This window comes from Dryobates pubescens, chromosome 38 (genome assembly GCF_014839835.1).
Source record: "Dryobates pubescens isolate bDryPub1 chromosome 38, bDryPub1.pri, whole genome shotgun sequence".
Taxonomy (NCBI): Eukaryota; Metazoa; Chordata; class Aves; order Piciformes; family Picidae; genus Dryobates; species Dryobates pubescens.
Genome location: NC_071649.1, coordinates 4,216,141 through 4,235,998, shown reverse-complemented (window position 1 = coordinate 4,235,998; position 19,858 = coordinate 4,216,141). Strand labels below are relative to the sequence as shown.

Genomic DNA, 19,858 nt, shown 5'->3' with positions numbered 1-19,858 from the left:
GGCTACGCAAGAGCCGCGGAAGAAGCAGGCCCTGACCCACAGCCTTCCCTCGCCGAGCTGACAAGCTAGGCCGCCATGCCCAAAGCCAGAACCCCTTCTACCGGCGGCAGCACCGCCCGCCCCGCCGCCGCGCCATGCCCGCCCTGCCGCCGCCACCACCTGAAGCGGGCGGGGCGCAGTAGCCGCGGGGGCGGGGCAGGTTCGCGGCGCAGGCTCGCGGCGCAGGGGCGCTGCCAGTCACGTGAGGCGCCGGCCGCCCCGGCCCGGCCCAGCTCCGGCGGCAGTGGCGGCGGCGCGCGCAGGCGGTGCACCTGGCGCCCTCTTCGGGGCTGCTCGTCGCCAGGACAACCGGCCTCGCCGCCGCGCCTCTGCCATGGTGAGCCTGCGGCCCGGCCCGGCCCGGCCCGCCGGCGTTAGGGGCACGGCACGGCCGTTCGGGGCCCAGGGCGGGGCGGGCAGGTGGCGGGGCGGGCGGCGGCGCTGGCCGGGCCGTGTGGAGCGGCATCGGGGCCGGGCGGCGGGCGAGGGCAGAGATCGGGCTAGGCGTAACGTCTGCGCCTGGCGGGCCAGGGGTGTGCATGGAGCGTGCCGGTGTGCGCCGTGGCGGGGCAGTTGCGGTGCCTGCCGTGCGGCCCGATGCGGGGATGTGTATGCAGGGGACCGTGTCGGGCTGCGCCGGCCCCTGCTGTGACGGTGGGGGAGCAAGAGGGTGTCCGTCTGTCTGCCCGGAGCAGGGGGGGCTGCGATCTCCCTCGCTGCAGCACACGCGGGGGGAGGCTATGTGCCTGTCTGCGGGTGAGGTGTGGCGGGTACCCTGCCGCCCTGTACAGGGCCGGAGCAGCCATGGCTAGAGGCTGCCCGTGTGTAGAGCGGGTCGCAGTGTGTTGTCCTCGGTGTGAAACACAGCTGATCATCTGTGTGTAAAGCGGCTGGGGCGCGACAGAGGTGTGTCATCCCCTGTACGAGGCAGTCAGGAAGCCAACGTGTGTGTCTGTTGCAAGGAGCAGACGTGGGGTGTTAGGGTGTGGATGCATGGGGTGCTGTGCTTGTGCGGGGAGATAGGGTGTGGCCTGGGGTCTGCCCAGTACCAGATGTGTATACTGCTGCACTTCTGCATCAGTGTGTGTGTGTCTGCTACGATTTAGGCTTCAGATGTGTGGTGTAGCACAGATGTGGCGCTGTGCGGGGACAAGACATAGTGTGTGTGCGATTGTGTCTGTGTAGTGCTCTGCTGTGGGCTTGTGTCTGTGTATAGAGTGAGTGCTGGGTGTGGCATAACGTGGGTATTTTTATAGGTATGTATGCTATGGGTGTGGTAAGGATTATCTGTGCTTCTCTATGCGTGTGGCAGATACAGGGAATGGCATTTTGTGTGACTGGGGTGGCATTCACTTGTGTGTGTGAGTATGCCTAGTATCGATGGTTTGGTGTGTATATACAGGTGCATTAATAATAGACTTGTGGTATGCCTGTGGCGAGCACAAGCTTTGTCCTATCTGTGTGTAGAGATGTGTGCCATGGAGTATGTGAATGGAGCAGCAAAGGAGGAGAAGAGTGGTTGGGGGTTGCTCTGTGGGGAGAGCATGTGGGGATGTGATACAGTACATGTACACGGTGAGTAGCAGGGGAGAGGTGCATTGTGATGCTTGCAAAACAAAGATTGCAAGACATGTAAGGAGGAGTAGGCACAGGCAAAATGTGTTCCAAAGAGGGTATTTCTGTTATCCCTGTTTTCAGTTGCAACTTAAGTGTCTGATGTCTTATTGCTTCACAATGATAGCTTTAAACAGGAGGAAGGCACGGTTACTAGCCTTTCATACATGCAGAAATATACAATGCTTTAAGGGAAAAAAATCACTTTGTGTGTGTGTAATCATACTACATTTCCTGTAGCAAGTTCTGGGGAGAGGGAGGGAATGCTCAGCCTCAAAAGGAAGGAGCATATCCCTGTGGTGGTATAACCTTCCTTCCTTTGCTTGAAGGCTTGTTCATGTCCCTTCTCTTTCTTCAGTACTTTGTCTTCTCTTTCTGATTCTAGCCTATATGTTTTGAACTTCAGAAAATCAACACTGAAAACTAAAATGTGAGGTGGGATAAAAATACAGGTGGGCAGTGAGAGATTGCAGTGCACTTCCATGTAGAATCATGTTGGATTTGGTCTGTGTCTTTCCACCAGGAGTAGTAAACGTCAGTGAATGAGGCTGCGAATGGTGTGGTATTGGTGTTTATTGTGTGACTTCATGTCGTGTCCTGCTTCACATTAGTATTCTGTCACGCATCTTATTCCACTTCACAGAAGATACAGTATCTTGAAAGTCAGTTGAATAAAAAGGATGTATCTTATATTTTAAACGTAAGAAAAATTGCAGACTGAAAAGAAATGAACCAAATACATATGAGTTGTTTCCCAATATAAGTAAATATTTTGCATTTACCGTGCTCCACCTATGGTGCTTTTCTTCATCATCCATCTTGACATTCCTGGTGATACCGTTAGCGATCTAAAATGCTGCAGACATAGAATCTGCACAGAAGCATTGAACTACTGCCGTAATGGCACAGGTGAAATCTCAGCCTGCTGTGCCGGTTCTTCTACTGGGCATCTCCCAAGTTGCACTTGAGAGCTGATAAGAAAATAATGAAATAGTGTAATTGTGAGTGCTTATAGTTAGATCTTTCTCTGTTACAGGGTTAGTCTTGATTAGGCATGCTTATGTTGTACTTTCCCTCTTTGTTATTCTGAGCTGTATCTTTTAGGAAAGATGAGGAAGGAAATAGTTTTGACCAGTTAACACCAGACCTTTTAGTGTGGGGAATATCAATGTTTCTACAAATCAGAAGGACCATTACCTTATTGATTGCTTATTTTGGCAGCAGACTGAAGTATTTAGTCATCTTAGTTAAAATCGGGGATAATACAGGGCTAGCCAATGTGGAAAATTTCAAATAAAAGATTTTCACTAAAGCATGGCAACTATTTATAGGTTAGTGTAGAAAAGTAGTACTAATCTTGGCACTGTGACAGTATCGATCTGAATGCCAGCAGAAGGCTACGCATTAACGGTACTTTAGTTCTTTTGTCAATTAGAAATCGGAGTAACTGCACTAATTTCATATACATGGATCAACTTGTGAAATACTTCTGGTAGTGTTTCTCCTGAATGAGAAATACCCCAAAATAGGATGTACTGAGTAGGAGGGCCATGAAAATGATCAGAGGATTGGAGAGCCTCTGCTACGAGGACAGGCTGAGGGAGCTGGGGGTGTTCAGCCTGGAAAAGAGAAGGCTCCGGGGACACCTAATAGAAACCTTCCAGTACCTGAAGGGGGTTACAAGAAGGCTGGAGAGAGATTCTTTACAAAGGCCTGCAGTGACAGGACAAGGGTCAATGGCTTCAAACTAGAGAAGGGTAGATTTAGATTGGATGTTAGGAATGAGTTCTGCACCGTGAGGGTATTGGAACACTGGAACAGGTTGCCCAGGGAGGTGGTTGAAGCCCCATCCCTGGAGATGCTCAAGGTGAGGCTCAGCAGGGCTCTGGGCAACCTGATCTAGTCGGGGATGTCCCTGCTGACTGCAGAGGGGCTTGGTCTGGATGACGTTTGGAGGTCCCTTCCAGCCCAGACCATTCTGTGACAAAACCAGATGAAATTGTGAAACCACAGAGTTCTCCCTCACAGTTCAGAAAGTAGCCTTGAGCTAGTTTAGACAATGCATTCACTTCCATGCTTTCTAATAAGTTTTTAAGGAAGCTGATCTGGAGTTATTTTTATCTTTTTTTCCTTTTCATATCTTTTGTTTCTTTATCTTTTTTGGACGATAGAAAATGCTTGCAATTTCTGATCATACTTGAGCCATATCTTTTGGGTGGCATGATTTGAATGTAATAGTGTTGGAGTCCAGCTGGCTGAGCTTTTGCAAAACAGCTTCCCCACTTGAACTTTTAACACAAAGTGGGATATTTTAATTGTTTGTAAATTTTCTGAGGAGGAGGACTGTAAACAGAGATTAACTTTCAAATGGTGTAAGTTAAACCTGTGTTACTGAAAAGGCAGGAAGTCTCTATCAGTTGTTTCAAGAGAATAAAGGTATACATAAGACATTAAAAGTGTGATGATGGATTTAAAATTCACAGCATACTGTTTGTTTTTCAGGATCAAGAAATTATTTGTATGTCTCTAACAAAGTTTAAACTATTTGTTCTTGAGACTGAAGATTTTTTTACTAGTAGTTTGTAAAGAGCAAGCTTTTCACTCAGATTAGTTTCCCCAAAACATACTGTGCTGTGTCTAACAATCTGTGTACATAGTGTTATTCTACAGGAGCAAGTGAAACCAAACTGGTTGTTTTGTGACAAGTTACATTTTGACTGCAGTCCTTGTGAATGCTGTGGTAGTGGAAGTTGCCTTTGATTCTATTTCAGACTCAAAGTTGGTTGAACGGTCAAAGGAAAGTACCTTTCTCAGGTGTCTTGAACTGAGGCTTTTGCAATTTGCATTTGATTGTCTGAGGTCTAAGGAAAGGGATTTGTTACTTACCTGGTCAAGAAAAATGAAGCACAGAATCTATCTGATGCATACTTTTTGCTGACTCAATGAATTCTCTCCTATGCCCTACCAGGTGTCCATGTAGTTGCATTGATTAAAATACAAGGGCATCTCAGCTTATACATTCAAATCTCTTGAATGATTCCCTCTGGGTTGTTATCTTTGCCTTGTGGAAACCACAGCACTTGTGCTAGAGGAGGACTGGACCTGGAAATGTGCCCTTTTCTGGGCTTGTGCGTTTGTGACTACTTAGGAGCACCAGCTGCTGCTCTGTGGCCCACAAGAAAGTACTTAAAATTTGATACCAACATGCTGCCCTTAAAATACTGGCCGTGTGCTCTTTTCCTATTCTGGTGCTTTCCTGTATTCTGCTTTGGGCATAAGGAAATAGTAAACTCTGTTTTCGGATTTGAGTGCTGTTCAGCTGGTTAAGCAGTCTGTTCTGTAACTTCAAATCAATAAGGAGGCAAGACATCATGAAATCTTCATAAACGTAAAACTCTACCAGTATGTCAAGCTTGTCTGTCTTCAGAGGTTAGAGCTTTGCAGAGAAAAGGCATTTCCATATGGTGTTTTGATGTCATATAGTTGTTATCTAAGTATTAAGGGGCAAAATGTCTGACTCTGCTTGTAGTTCTGAAAATGGTCTGTAATCTCTTTCTGAAGTAACAAGGTTATTTCTGCAGGAATTCAAGAACCATAAATTTTGGCAAACACAATTAAGTGAGTGACCATTTTGTCTTCTAAATCTCAATTCTCTTCTAAATCTCTCTCTTCTTACCTTTCTGGGAGCAGTCTGGAAAAGATCTTTTGGAAATGTTACTATGATGCACTTTGCTTTGAAGTCACTTATAATTGCTGCTTGTAATCATGAAGAGGTACCTAATTTTGTCTAACTGAAAGCTTTTATTAATTATACGCTAAATATGTGCCATGTGCAGCCACGACACTGATTTCTGTCTTATCTTTTTTTCCTGGCTCATGCTTGAGGGAGGTTGCCTTGCAGAGAAGATTTGCTCTTTGTAATAATGAGTTCACACTCTGAGTATCAGGAGAAACATTAGTTCTGACATAGTGTTTGTTTACCAATTATATATGACTAACATGATGAGGATAAAACTTTTGTCAAGCCTGGTTTTTTACCTGTTTCTTTATGTGTCTTTATGCCATATAGAGGGATGCAATTAACAGCTTTTTCCAAATTTCTTAGTGTTTAAACAGTAATAGTTGGTTCTTGTTCTGTTTATTGTTTGTTTTGGTTGGTTGGGGGTTTTGGTGGGGCGCCAGATATCGGACAACGGAGATTGGAATCAATACAGCTGATCGCTATGATCTAATATCGTTCCTTTATTGTTCCAGTATTGCAGGCCTATGACACAGGCCTATGGTGAGAGTATAGCACAGTAAGGTATAGCACAGAAGGAGAAAGGATAGGAAAGGCAGAAGTGCGTAGCAAGGGAACTTCTACAACTTACATAAACTCGGAGTGCCTTGTTGGCATGGACTCATTGGTTCCCTATGAGTGACCACACATCACACTATTATAGATTATTGGTCCAACTACTGATGACACGCGAGGTTTGTTGATGGAGGTGCATGTCCTGTTGTCCCAAGATAACTTGCTGTGTTTATAGTTACCAGTGCCTTGTTTTAGTTACATGCTGCAAGACAGCACTGTTTGGTACACTGGTAGCTGGCTCTGCACTTATGCTGAGCATGGCCTACCACCATGTCAGGCTCTAGGCCTGCACTGCCAGATTGCTCACACTGCTTGTTGCTGGCATTGCCACAACTAGGTAGATCATAACCTGAGCAGAGATTTAGTCTTCAGAGTATTTCCTGTATTGGAATAACCTGGAGGGAAGCAGAACTTGCAAATCTTTTTTGCAAATAATAGTGTGATGTCTGTTTCTTTGGGTTTGGTACTGAACTTGATGTTTTCTGTCATGCAAGCTACCACACATCAGTTACATGATAGCAAGTATTGATCAAGTGCTATCTTTCAGTTGAATTTTAGGCCTGAGTGATTAGGTCAGTCATTAATTCTGCAAACCACTGGATTTCCTGATATCCCCTTCATAATTTTTAACAGGTTAAATAAGAACCATCACTCTGAAGTCAGCCTAAGTGCTGTGTTGACAAGGTACAAAAGATTCTATGCCACTTCTGCGTTCTGTGCCTCTGTGATGGGTTGAGGCAGACCCCCTCCCCACCACGGGCAAAAAATAACGACTCAGACAAATGGATTGCAAAAGTGATGGAAAGTTTAAATGGAAAGGGGTGAATGTTTACAGAAAGAGCCAGAAGCACAGTGACAAAAGAGATCCCAAAGCAGACCCAGAAACATCCCATCTCCACCTGAGGGTACACCCAAGACCCCCAGGGCTCCTTCTTCCCCGCCCCCACTGCTAGGCTAGTCTCAGCTGGCCAGATCTGAGACTGCCCATCCCCCCATGACCTTGGGCCTAGCCAGGCCCATGGCCAGGAGACATCTCCCCCAGTTACCAGGTGCCAGCAAGGGAAGAAAGAGGAAGTGCCAGGCCCTGCACTGGATCTTATAGTGGTGCAGAGAATTATGGTAGGAAATACCTAGTTTCCTGTGTCCACCCGCTGGGCTGGACTTCTGGACACAGGAAGCATCCCACGTAGCAGAGGGCACCAAGCCCAAACTGCTACATGCCACCCCATATTTCATATCATAATCTCTGCACCCAAACATATAATCAAATTAGAAATCTTCTGATGACCTGTCCAGCGAAGTCCATATCTTCATCTGGGTGTCCACCCAAACAGTCTCTCATTCAGGCTCAAGTGTCAGTCCATTCCAGTTCTTCTTCTTTCATCTAATGGAACCTCCCAGTGATGCAGGATTCATTCTTCTGCAGTGCAAGCTCTTCATGGATTCTTTGGACATCCTGGTCACCTGGAAAAGCCTCACAACTTCTCAACCAAACCTTTATTTCCATCTATATTTACTCAGCGGCATATTTCCACCCCTGGGGCAAGCCAGTCAGAACAATCAGGCTCTAACTGCTTCTCCACTCCTCCAGGAAAGTAGCACGCTGAGCCTTCCACAACCCTGCATGGACCTATCCCAAGCCCAGTGCTGACTGCTTCCAGCCGCGGCCCAAGGCTATACAGATGCATGTCACAGGTACACCGCTCCCCCACTGGGCGTTCATGTACCGAGGCATGACAGCATCTGGCTACACAGCCCTCCCCTGGAAGAGGGAGGGGCTGCACCACAACCTACTGAGAAGAAGGGAGGTGGAACCAGGTGCTAGGTGCCATTTTCGGAGCTCATCTGAAAAATTGGGGAAGAGATTAAAGCCGCCCCCGCTGCAGCCTGAGTGGATGGCCAGGGGCTGCCGTCGCCGCTCTGAGCGCACGGCTGGGCCCGCCGCCGCTCAGTATACAGCAGGGCTCCGTCCACCTCTACCGCTGTGCTACAGCCTCCTTAGTTTGTGTTGAAATTAATGGTGAACTAAATGTTTAAGTGAATGTGTCATGGCACCCTTAAATAACAGTGCTGGTAAAACAGCAGTATGTAAAAGTATGCTTAATGTGTGGGGCTAGTTCAGAGGCCTGCTGCGTCTCTGGAGACTTTGTAGGAGGTCTTGCATTAAAGGATGGACAGCTCAGCTAACAGGTGAGGCTAACCTGTTAGGTCTTAATGCCTTGGCTGCTTGGAGCAATTAGGCCATGCTCTTGAAAAAGCTTGATTGGTGACTTCCAAATATGTTGTTGGTAGTAGGTGACTGCTTTCTGGACAGCAGGCAGGAAAGGATAGTGCAGACTATTTAGTTAATGAGCTGCTGTGATTGAGACAGCAGGCAAGAAACCTCTGAGCACCTCTTGTTCCATACTAAGATACGATTGAGTTGAAACAACCAATGTCTGTGAGGTGGAGTTGTGCAGCTGTGGACATCAGCTCTGAAGATCACAAATTACCTTGATCTGTCATGTAGCAGGAACAGGGTCTTGCAGAGTCAGACTGATGCCCTCTAGTAAAATGCAAATAATGTGGAATGAATACGTGTGCTGACAGTACGAGAATGATGACTTTTCTGGAAGAACACCAGCAAAATGGGTGATGTGGCCAACTGCTTCTGGATGGTGGGCTTTATTATACTGGACAGCACTTGCTGTGGGGAAACTTCAGTTATAGGCAGCTTTAGGTCAGTTGAAGGCATTATGGAAAGAGAGATGTTTCCAGGTATATTTGATCTTGTTGTGCAAAGGCGAACTTTAACTGTTTAGGAGGACCAACATAGTAAGAACAGAAGGCTTTCCTATGAGGTGTGTGTTGCTTTTGATCAGTTTGCTGTCATGCTGCAAGGGAAAAGATCCTAAAGAACGACCAATGCAAAAGACCCAATAAGGAGGAACCTTTAAACCCACTGAAGACAATGCCCTAGGCTTTGGTAGAGGGTGTCCACAGACCACAATAGACCAGAATGTCTGGGATTTTAAAGTGCACGAAGGCAAAGCCTGAGACAGAGTGCAGTGAACAGCTAGAGCATAGGAGCGAGAGCCTGGAGGGCAGATTGTGTCTGTGTGTTGAAATAAAAGACTTTGCCGCCTGTCTGCTGCAGACAGGCTTAGTTTGAAGTGGGATCTCCTTCTGAGGTTGACTTTGGTGTGCTGTGATTTTGTCAGTGATACAGAAAGCTTTACCATGGGCTCTAATTTAACACACTCAGCTGTTGTGTCTTTGACATGGCTTATTTCAGTTCTGTTGTCAATGCATATCCCTTGCCTGTCTAACACTCCTTTTGTTGCCTGGATACGGTTACATTTTGCTGCTTGCATGGTGTTAAATGATTCTGCCTGTCTGCCTGTCTAATGCATTAATTATATATTTCTGGAGGAAGTGCCAGCCCACAGCAATTTCCTGACCATTAGAGAGAGCACTCTGTGTTGTAACATGTGAGATAATCCAAGATTTATAGTAAAGGAAGATTGTTTTCCTATTTCTTCTTCCTCCTCATTTTTCTGCTGTACTTAGAAAGCTTTTTAGGATGCCATTCATTACTTCAGTGTGTTCATGAATTGCACTGGGTAGCAAAGCTGATCTGCTGACTTCACTGCCACTGTAGCAAGAGGTAATTTCAGTAGTGCAATGAAGGAGATCACACAGGCAACAATTAGGTGCATCCCCTGAGGAGATGTGCAGCAAGCTGGCCAGTTTTGTGTTTGATAACAAAAACTGGACAAAACTTCTATTTTGTCAGGCTCTTCCTTTAAAGGTCTTGTTTTTACAATGCCTATTACTGCATAAACAGCACTAAAATATTATTCTTGCTAGTGAAAACCTGGAAGACTTGATGCTGTTTAGATATGGCAGTATTTACAATTCAGCTAGGGGATTTCCACTGTCACCCACAGGAGAAGGGAAATGTATGGATTTCCAAACTGCTGCCTCCTTTGGTAACAATGACCCAATGCTGCGTTTTATTCCTCACTTGATAAACAATTCAGCCCTGTTTTCAGTGTAGCTTTGTCTTCTCTCTTCACGGATGCTTTTAGGTGTCTCCCAGATTTCATCTTCCCTCTTTCCTAAATGTACATTTATCAACAATTACTTGCTTTAGCACACTACTGAGCAGAGATGTTTCTTCAGAGCAACCTCTAGTTGATTTTTTATATTTTTTTTGATGGTTTTTTTTCTTAACCAAGAAGCAGAACAAATAGTTACCAAGAATGTGGGGTGTGTTCACAATAGGTGATACTCTGATGCTTGAGTCAGGAGCAGCATATTCTTAAAAGATTTCTTTCATTTTTAATGCTTCTGTTTTGTGTTTTCATATTTACCTTTCAGCATTTAGAAAAGCGTCAGATATTTTGGATTGCTTGTTCTGGATTTTGTTTCTAATAATCTGGACAGCAAATGGCTGCCATAAAGGCCTTTGTACAGGGCAAGTGATCACTGTGACCCGTACTTCCTCTAGTCTGTGCCATGGTTCCTTAAATTCTGATTCACCTTCTGTTTGGTTTATTGCTGTGTTCCTCTGGCAAAATTTCTCAAACTGTAGTATTTACAATAAGTTGTAAGTGTGGCCAGTATCTCCTTTGTTTGGTTTTGCCATTTAACTGTTGATTGCTCTTTTTCTCCTTTTGTGGAAGCATTTTCCTATATAATCTTACTATTGCCTGCTTTTTCCCTGGGGCATTTTCTGTCTGGCTTCTGTCTCCTGTAATGGGACAACTAGTGTGAGTTCAAATCTGTCTTGCTGTTGCTAGAAGGTTTGCTATGACCTAAAACAGTTCTTTATGGAGTTAAGTGCATCTTCTGATTGCTTGTTTGATTATTAAGTTGCTCTGTATTTTTGTGCAATTAAGTCCTAGCTCTAGGGAAGAGCAGGTGTATGCATGGGTGTGCCCTTGTTGCAGACATTGAAATAACTCTGTAGTATTACTGTTGAGTATAATGTTGAAGACTTTGCATTAGCAGTAATTGAAAAGAATTGAACAACTAAGTAGAAGGTGAAAAGACTCTCTAAAACCTGTTTTTCTTGTTGGTCTTCTTAATAACATTTTTTCTTTCTGTTTCTAGGTTTTCTCAAATAATGATGAAGCCCTTATTAACAAAAAACTACCAAAAGAACTTCTGTTAAGGTAATTCTACATAAGAAGTGAAAATTTGAAGATCATGCATTGCTCATGTGGCCCACAGGCTATCAAGTGCTATTCTGTCCTTCTTAAATGTGCCTTGAAATAAACAGCAACATAGCAGTTTTCAGTCTTTGAATTCTCAAGCTTTCTTTTAGTTAGACTTGATTTGCATTCATGTGTTCAAATTATATATTATACTATGGGAGATATTTAATAGTGATCTTTTCCTTGCATACCAAAAAAATGGAAATAAAATGTCAATAAAGCTTTGGTGTACACAATAGTCAGCTTTTCCACACTGCCCAACGTTTTAGCTATAACAAGCAAGCATGTTTGTTTATAATGGTGCAGTTTTTAGTGATGGTGTTTTTAGTATTGAGCTGATGATTTCTTTTCAGGAAGCAATGACCTCTATACAAACCAACCCATTTGATTTGAAGTGGAAGAATACCTCAAATAATTCATCCTAGGGTGCTGAGAGAGCTGGCAGATGAGCTGGCCAAACCACTATCCATCATTTTCCAGCAGTCCTGGCTCACTGGAGAGGTCCCAGAAGACTGGAAGCTGGCCAGCGTGGTGCCCATCCACAAGAAGGGCCGGTTGGATGAGCCAGGGAATTATAGGCCTGTCAGCCTGACCTCAGTGCCAGGCAAGATTATGGAACAGGTCATCCTGAGTGCAATCACACAGCACTTACAGGATGGCCAAGGGATCAGGCCCAGCCAGCATGGATTTAGGAAGGGCAGGTCCTGCCTGACCAACCTGATCTCCTGTGATGAGGTGACCCGACTTGTGGATGTGGGGAGGCCTGTGGATGTGGTCTACCTGGACCTCAGCAAGGCCTTTGACACCGTCCCCCATAGCAAACTGCTGCCCAAGTTGTCAGCCCATGGCTTGGACAGGAGCAAACTGCATTGGGTTAGGAACTGGCTGGAGGGCCAAGCCCAGAGAGTGGTGGTGAATGGTGCCACATCCAGCTGGCGGTCAGTCACTAGTGGCGTGCCCCAAGGATCAGTGCTGGGCCCTGTGCTCTTTAACATCTTTATTGATGATCTGGATGAGGGCATTGAGTCCATCATCAGTAAATCTGCTGATGACACCAAGCTGGGGGCAGGAGTTGATCTGCTGGAGGGTAGAGAGGCTCTGCAGAGGGACCTCAACAGGCTGGGCAGATGGGCAGAGTCCAACGGCATGAGACTGAACACATCCAAGTGCCGGGTTCTGCACATTGGCCGCAACAACCCCATGCAGAGCTACAGGCTGGGGTCAGAGTGGCTGGAGAGCGGCCACGTGGAGAGGGACCTGGGGGTGCTGGTTGATGGTAGGCTGAACATGAGCCTGCAGTGTGCCCAGGCAGCCAAGAGGGCCAATGGCATCCTGGCCTGCATCAGGAACAGTGTGGCCAGCAGGAGCAGGGAGGTCATCCTGCCCCTGTACACTGCACTGGTTAGGCCGCACCTCGAGTACTGTGTCCAGTTCTGGGCCCCTCAGTTTAGGGAGGATGTTGACTTGCTGGAACGAGTCCAGAGAAGGGCAACAAAGTTGGTGAGGGGTTTGGAACACAAGGCCTATGAGGAGAGGCTGAGGGAGCTGGGGTTGCTTAGCCTGGAGAAGAGGAGACCCAGGGGTGACCTTATCACTCTCTACAACTACCTGAAGGGAGGTTGTAGACAGACGGATGATGGTCTCTTCTCCCAGGCAGCCAGCACCAGAACAAGAGGACACAGTCTCAAGCTGCACCAGGGGAAGTTTAGGCTGGATGTTAGGAAGAAATTCTTCCCAGAAAAAGAGATTGCCCACTGGAATGTGCTGCCCGGGGAGGTGGTGGAGTCACCGTCACTGGAGGTGCTTAGGAAGAGACTGCATAAGGCACTTGGTGCCATGGTTTAGTTGATTAGATGGTGTTGGGTGATAGGTTGGACTCGATCTCAAAGATCTTTTCCAGCCTGGTTAGTTCTATTCTATTCTAGTTAGATGGCCAATGATCATAACACTTGGCTGCTGTATCTTGGTGTACAGAGTACCGGCTGTTGCGTCAAAGAACTGAAAAATACAAGCTTGGTTTTGCCACTGTGCTTACTTGGCAAGAATTCTGTAAGCACACAAATGGTCCATATATTTTGAAGGGGGGGAGGGGGGCAGGAAATCTGTTGTCTCAAACATGATCCATTTCCCCACTTTGAGGTTTTGTGTAATTACACAGGGCAGTATTTCACCCTGAGTTGGCAAAGGCTGCTGCTCAGTGTTTGACAATCTTAAGAAAACATTCTAGTTCTATAATGCATATGCAGTATTTTATTTTCATTTTAGATCATGCTTTGCCTCTCTCTGAAAGTCCTCTGCAGTAGTCTGCCAAGCAACTACAATATAGCTATTTAGAATGGGGAACTACCAAACTGATACATCAACAGCATTCATACAGTTTAGGAACCAAGCTGACTGTATAGGAGTTGCTTTTGAAAGTAAAACTTACTTTCTTTTGGTTTATTTGCACAAATGATGATTTCTGTAAAAGGAAATCAAATCATGCCTTGTAGCAGTAACTTCCATTAAGTAAAGTCTGTCTTTTGGTACAGCATGCCTGAAATAACATCTGTCCAAGGAATTACTCCAATCTTACACTAACTACACAATGTAGAAAATGGTTAACTAGAAATATGGAGACCAATGTTGACAGGAAGCAAACAGGAATAGCAAATCAAACCCAGAGTTGCTGCTGTGAAATCATAAACTCATTTCCAATGGTCTTTGCTTCGCCTCCAAAAAAGCGATCAGAAAACCAACCAAACAGAATGAACCACAGGCACAAGTCACAGACAAGATAAAGCCTCTTGAAAGAGTGAAGAGTGTTTCAATCCTTAGCCAAGGAAAAGACAGAATTGTAACTCTTCAGGCCTGTTTAAGACTTGCTCTGTTCTCAAAATTCTCATGTGCGTTGGCAGCAGTCGATAAATAATGTCACACTACCAGTACCATTTGTATTTGTTTTCATGTGCTTGGCTGGATGTCGAAAGGCATAGTTACTTGGTTTCTTTCTGCCTTTGGCCTTCAAAGTGGTGTATCTAAGCTCAAATACACACAGAGAATCCAGTGACTTGCAATTTTCTGTTTAAGCAGCTTTGGCTGGAAAAAAATTCCAATGATTCTGAAGTGGAATTGGGTTTTAAAACTTTACAGTGATTTACCTCAAATTCAGGGCAGAACTTACAGTCAGAGACAAATAAAGACTCACTGGATATCTTAGTAGTCACCCTGCTGTGCTGAATATGGAAAAGTTTTGTGCTGACCTTTTCTCCACACTGCTACACATAGATGCTGGTAAAAATTTGTAAGAAAACAAACACTGTTCCAGATGAAAGTTTATGTTTTTCGGTTCTTTGCCTCACCAGTTGGCACTTTGTACACATCTTCTGGCTTCTTTCTACAAGACTCTGAACGCTTGCAAATGATTACATGATCAATTACATTTCACCTTTTGAAACTGGAATAGGTAGCTGCCATTCTCTATTCACCATGTTTAAGTGATTTGGGTTTGTTCACAAATAAATACAAGAATAAGCTTAAAACTTAAATGTTACAGGCAGAGATGTTTCAGATGGAATTCCTTCTAAAATGTGAGTGAGAGGCTCCAAGGACATGCAGCAAGTTGCATGCCAGTGCTCTTGTAAACTGGGAGATTTGGGAGCGGAGGAGAAATTTTTTGTCAAGATGCAGGGTAAGATTTGTGAATTTTGGAGAGGAAATGCTTTCTTCAATGTTTCTGCTTGAATAGTTGGGACTTCCTTATAAGTAGACTTACATAGCATTACCTGCTTGAAGTACAGGTACTACTTCTCATTAAGAACATGGCTGTGACATGATTAGTCACGCTGGAAAAATTGGAAGTAAATGCAAGCATCTGAAGGAGGAGTGTGGTGGGTTGAAGTCTCCCCACAGCATTAACTTTTAGTCAGACCAACTCAGAAGCAAATGAAGCTGTAATTACAAGCAAAACTACACTCTACAATGGAATGCAATGAATATGTACAAAATACACAGGATTTACACAGTATTACACAGGTATTTACAATTAGCAAACAACCCCAAAAGCCCCCTGGTCAAAAGACCACAGAAGCCTGTTCCACTGTCCCCCCAAACCCCCTGTCCCAAGAGAGAGAAAGGAGTTAGAATCATAGAATCAGTCAGGGTTGGAAGGGACCACAAGGATCATGTCAAGTTTCTTGTTGAAGGTCATCCTCTGGACCTGTAGCAGAGATACAGGTTGGATCAAGTCTCCTAAATCTTAGTTCAGCAACTAACCAAGTTTTCCATAATGTTTATGGAGCATTCCTAGGCTGTACTAGGAGTGTTTCATGTTGTTTTTCCACACCTTTACCTAGCCACTAGTGTGCAGGGTGGGTATAGTGATTTTGGGCTGTTCAGTGCCCAAACCATGTAATCTCCTTGCTCCCAGGGAAAAATAGACTGTAGGGTACTTGGATTGGCAAGTAGATTGGATTTGGACTGTGAGCTACAAGTTGAACCACTCTGAGCAAACCATTAAGCTGTTTTTATTTAGTGAGATGTATTACAGTTGCCAAATCTGTACTTCATAAAATCACTTAGCATTTATATTTTAAAAAGTCCAGCTAAAGCTGCAAATGAACTGTGGAGATCATCTAGTTCATCTTTTCTGCTGAAAGCATCAGCTGGAGCAGGATTGTTCTTGGCATTGTCCAGTTGAGTTTGAGTGTGTTAAAGCCCAGATACTTGATAAACTCTTTAGTCAGCCTTGTCTGATGTTTGGCAGCATGCCCTGAAGAAATAAAGTTTTCTTTCACTGAATTGGAATTTCTTGTATTTTAGCTTTTGTCTTCTGTGTCACTGGACACTACTGAGAGAAGTGGGTCATCTGTATTCCCTCCTGTCAGATACTTATACATACCAATAAGATCCCCTCTTCAACCTTGTTTTTTTAATGTACTCACCAGAAGCTCTAAGTCCTTGTCTGCAAAACTACTTTTGAGTCCGGTGGTCCCCAGCTTGTATGGCTGCATGAGATGTCCTCCCTAGGATCGGTCTCCTTTGGTGGATCCCTGCCTGCCCATAAGCAGTAGTTAATTTCTCATTTATCATGTCCCTTTCTGTACATGAGAAATCAGCAGCTGAGCCCCATTTTTCATTACAGACTGACTGCTGTTTGCCACCCTCTACCCTCCCCAGGGAAGGGGGGGGAGGAAAGGGGGGTGAACAAGCCTGTGCTCTATATCAAAGCAGCTGTAGCTGCAACAGTGATAAAAAAACCTTCTCATCAAGTTCATGTGAGGTATAGCATACAGGCTTCTATACATCACAGGATATTGCAGCTCATGCAGCACTTACAAGTGACTAAATCAGACAATCCATGAGGCTTTTAAAGTTAGAAACCTAGATCATTCGCCTCCACAAATACTTTTAGGAAGACATGAAGGATGAGCATGGAGGTGTTGTTAGCTTGATACCACTTAATTTGTAGGTAAATCAGGTGACTTGCCTCATTCTCAAATCCAAAGATCATTTTTATGGCATTTAAAAAAACCCACAAGCCAACAAAAAAAAACCCAAAACCCTACCCAAAACCCACAAAAACCCAAAAAGTGTAATGAGCATAATATCATCTGACTGAACAGCTCCTGCTCCACCACCACCATTCCTGCACCCATCCCAGAGCTGGGGGCAAGACCCTCACCAGCCAAGATACCACACAGAGGAGCTCAGCCCCAGCCAGCACCCGTGGATGATACAGGAGTAGCAATCAATGTTGTTCCTAACAACCAGGGGGCCACCAGGCCCCCCAGCCTTTGTTGTCACTACCAGCATCACCCAGTGTGCACCATGGGCGCTCACCAGTGATGAGAGGAGGATCCCTCAGCCCACATAGGCTCAGCTTGGGGCTTCTGCCTTTCCTGGGGGGCGATTAAAAAGGGGAGTGGGTGGGGAGGGCCAAGTGGCCACACCTGGGGTGGGAGGAGACTCCAACAGAGTGCTCAAGCCCAGGTGCTCTGGATTTGAGGGGAAAAAGGGGGGAAATGGGGCAGATGAGGGACTTTATAGTGTCAGGTAATGATAGGACTGGGGAGAATGAAAAAAAGAAATGGATAGATTCAAATTGGATGTTAGGAAGAAGTTCTTCACCATGAGGGTGGTGAGACACTGGAACAGGTTGCCCAGGGAGGTGGTGGAAACCTCATCCCTGGGAGTTTCTAAGGCCAGGCTGGATGTGGCTCTGAGCAACCTGATCCAGTGTGAGGTGTCGCTGCCTATGGGAGTGGGTTGGAACTGCATAATCCTTGAGGTCCTCTCCAACCCCAACAATTCTATGATTCCAAAACAATTTTGCAGTTTAGGTTGGATGTTAGGAAGAAATTCTTCACAAAAGGAGATACTGGCCATTGGAATGTGCTGGTGGAGTCACTGGCCCTGGAAGCGTTTAAAATAAGGCTGGATGATGCACTTAGTGCCATGGTTTAGTTGGTTAGATGGTGTTGGGTGATAGGTTGGACTTGATGATCTTGGATGTCTTTTCCAACCTGGTTAATTCTGTGATTCTTGCATCCTGCCATTATATGACACAAGATAACTGATGCAGTGAAGCAACTGATCAAACCTGTTAGGTCACCAGCTACTTTGAACCATATCTAAACAAGGATGTTGAAACTGATTCTAGCATGCATCTGACTCTTTGTGAAGCATGAGAAAAAAAATCTGTTTCATGGCTTGGACTTTTCTTGGACACTTGGAATATATAAATGTTGTGTTTGAGTCTTTACTGTGACCTTTAAAAGGTTGCAAAAATGTGACCTTTTCTGTTGTATTATGCATCCTTGATACCTGAGTAAATATAAATTAAGTGTGCAACGGGGATGCATTCACGTGCTATCTCCTGGACTTCCTTTTCAGACTAAAGGTACTCTGTGATTTACATGGCATAGTTGTATCTATTAGCTACACACCTGACGCCGCAGAAGAAATTACTGTGTGCTGTAGTTGCTGTGTCCTGAACTGGCCCTTCTTGAATTTATCGTTGGTTTCTTAGTTTATCGTTGATAATCTGAGCTTCAGATACTAAGAGAAATAGGCACTGAAAAGGTTGTGATACATATGTCCATAGTTTGCAAATAAGTAAAATTTTTATTTTGTTTTAGGGAGCAAGTAATATGATTCACTTTTCTTGTGGATAATGTATGGGCTATAAGGAGTTAGATGCTGTCCTGTAGTTACAAAATGGCTCAGCAGAGCTGATTAGTTGTTGACAAAGCTGACTTAACGTTTCAGCTACAAACAGGTGCTAGGCATCCTGTTGAAAGGGTGTTCTTTTGCAATCGCTAGTGGGGGCTCGTGTCAGGGCTGTGTAGCAATAAGCATCTTGGTAAAAGGAGGTTTGACTTGTAAAGAAATGGGGGGTTGGTACCGCATTTGTTATTGAAGGACTCGCTATGTAGATTTGCTGAGAAAGGCATCTTAGCTTGAGAGCTTTACAAGTGGAAATTTCAGAAGTAAAAGTTACTGGAAAGTTTTGGAATGTCTCAAGGTTTCTAATTTAAGTGCTTTACTGAAAGTAGCATGTCCCTAGTAAAAAGGAGTTTGTTTTCATAATTGACCTGGGAGGTCAGTGGATATGTCTCTCTTAGAGATATAGCTATTTGTCAGCCTTTTGTGACATGCTGCTGAAAACAGGCCTGACTGAAATGAACTGAAAGACACTTTTTTTCTTATTAAATAGTCAGATTCCTTAAGATTTTAATATGCATCACATTTGCCAAGGCAAGTAGTATGTGGTTTTACTCAATAAGGTATTGCTGGAATTTAACAGTGGGGCAGGTTTACCAGCTCCAACTTTACCAGCAAAGTTGGTGAAATTCAAAAGTATACCAAACCCCAGCATTGTTAATTTGGTCATGTAAGTATAATCTATGCATGCAAAATTCTACTTTTATGGGTTATGGCTACAAATTATTTATCTATGTATTTTCTAACCTCCATATTTTTACTGTATGTGTTTGTAGGTTAGTGCTGGACTGCAGCTAAGGGTGAGATGTCTCATACCTCAGTATGGTGTTTAGTAAAATGGGGGATGACCGGAAAAACCTTCCACATGCATCATTACAATTTTAATTTACTGATTATGACCTTTTAGGAGAAATAACAGCACAGCTTCTGTGGGGGACCTGAGACTTTGTGACCGTCTGCGTTGAAAAGTGATGAGTTGTGATGAGATGTGTAGTTCACAACTAGGTGCTCTTTTGCCCTGTTGCTTGTTAACAGAGCATGCTTGGGCATTCTTCCAGAAAGGTTTGGGGGAAAACATGGTAAAAGAGGAAATTCAGATCTGCAAATGTTGTCCTTTGTATCTCTGTGATATGTTTTCCTGTGTGTAGGCTCTACTCTTCCATGTTACGTTTACATTCATAAGGAGGACTTTCAGAAGAGCATGTTTGCAGTGGATAAGGTGCTGAAAGACTCCTGTCTGGTGCTGTCTAAAAGGCTGGTACAGGGGCCTGAATTGGCTCTGAGAATGGGGGTAGTGCAATCATACTTCATGTCTGTGTGCCATATTGTCAATAAATTGTTTAGTGCTGCACATGCTTCTGAGGGCTACATTTGAAGAAACATACTAGAAAAATAATGTGCAGAGAAAATGAGATTTAAAGACTTGAAGTCAAAAGATTATTACAAA

The 19,858-nt window shown here is 44.5% G+C and overlaps 1 protein-coding gene across 1 annotated transcript in view; it reads left to right on the top strand.

Annotated features, from left to right (window-relative positions):
* The first annotated feature begins 254 nt into the window (after positions 1–254).
* Positions 255–19,858, top strand: part of FBXL2 (F-box and leucine rich repeat protein 2) — a 50,874-nt gene continuing 31,270 nt past the window's right edge. Inside the window, exons 1-2 of the mRNA XM_054177140.1 lie at positions 255–376; positions 11,105–11,166. Coding sequence (XP_054033115.1) covers positions 374–376; positions 11,105–11,166 — 65 coding nt within the window. The 5' untranslated portion in view covers positions 255–373. The remainder of the gene's footprint in view (positions 377–11,104; positions 11,167–19,858) is intronic.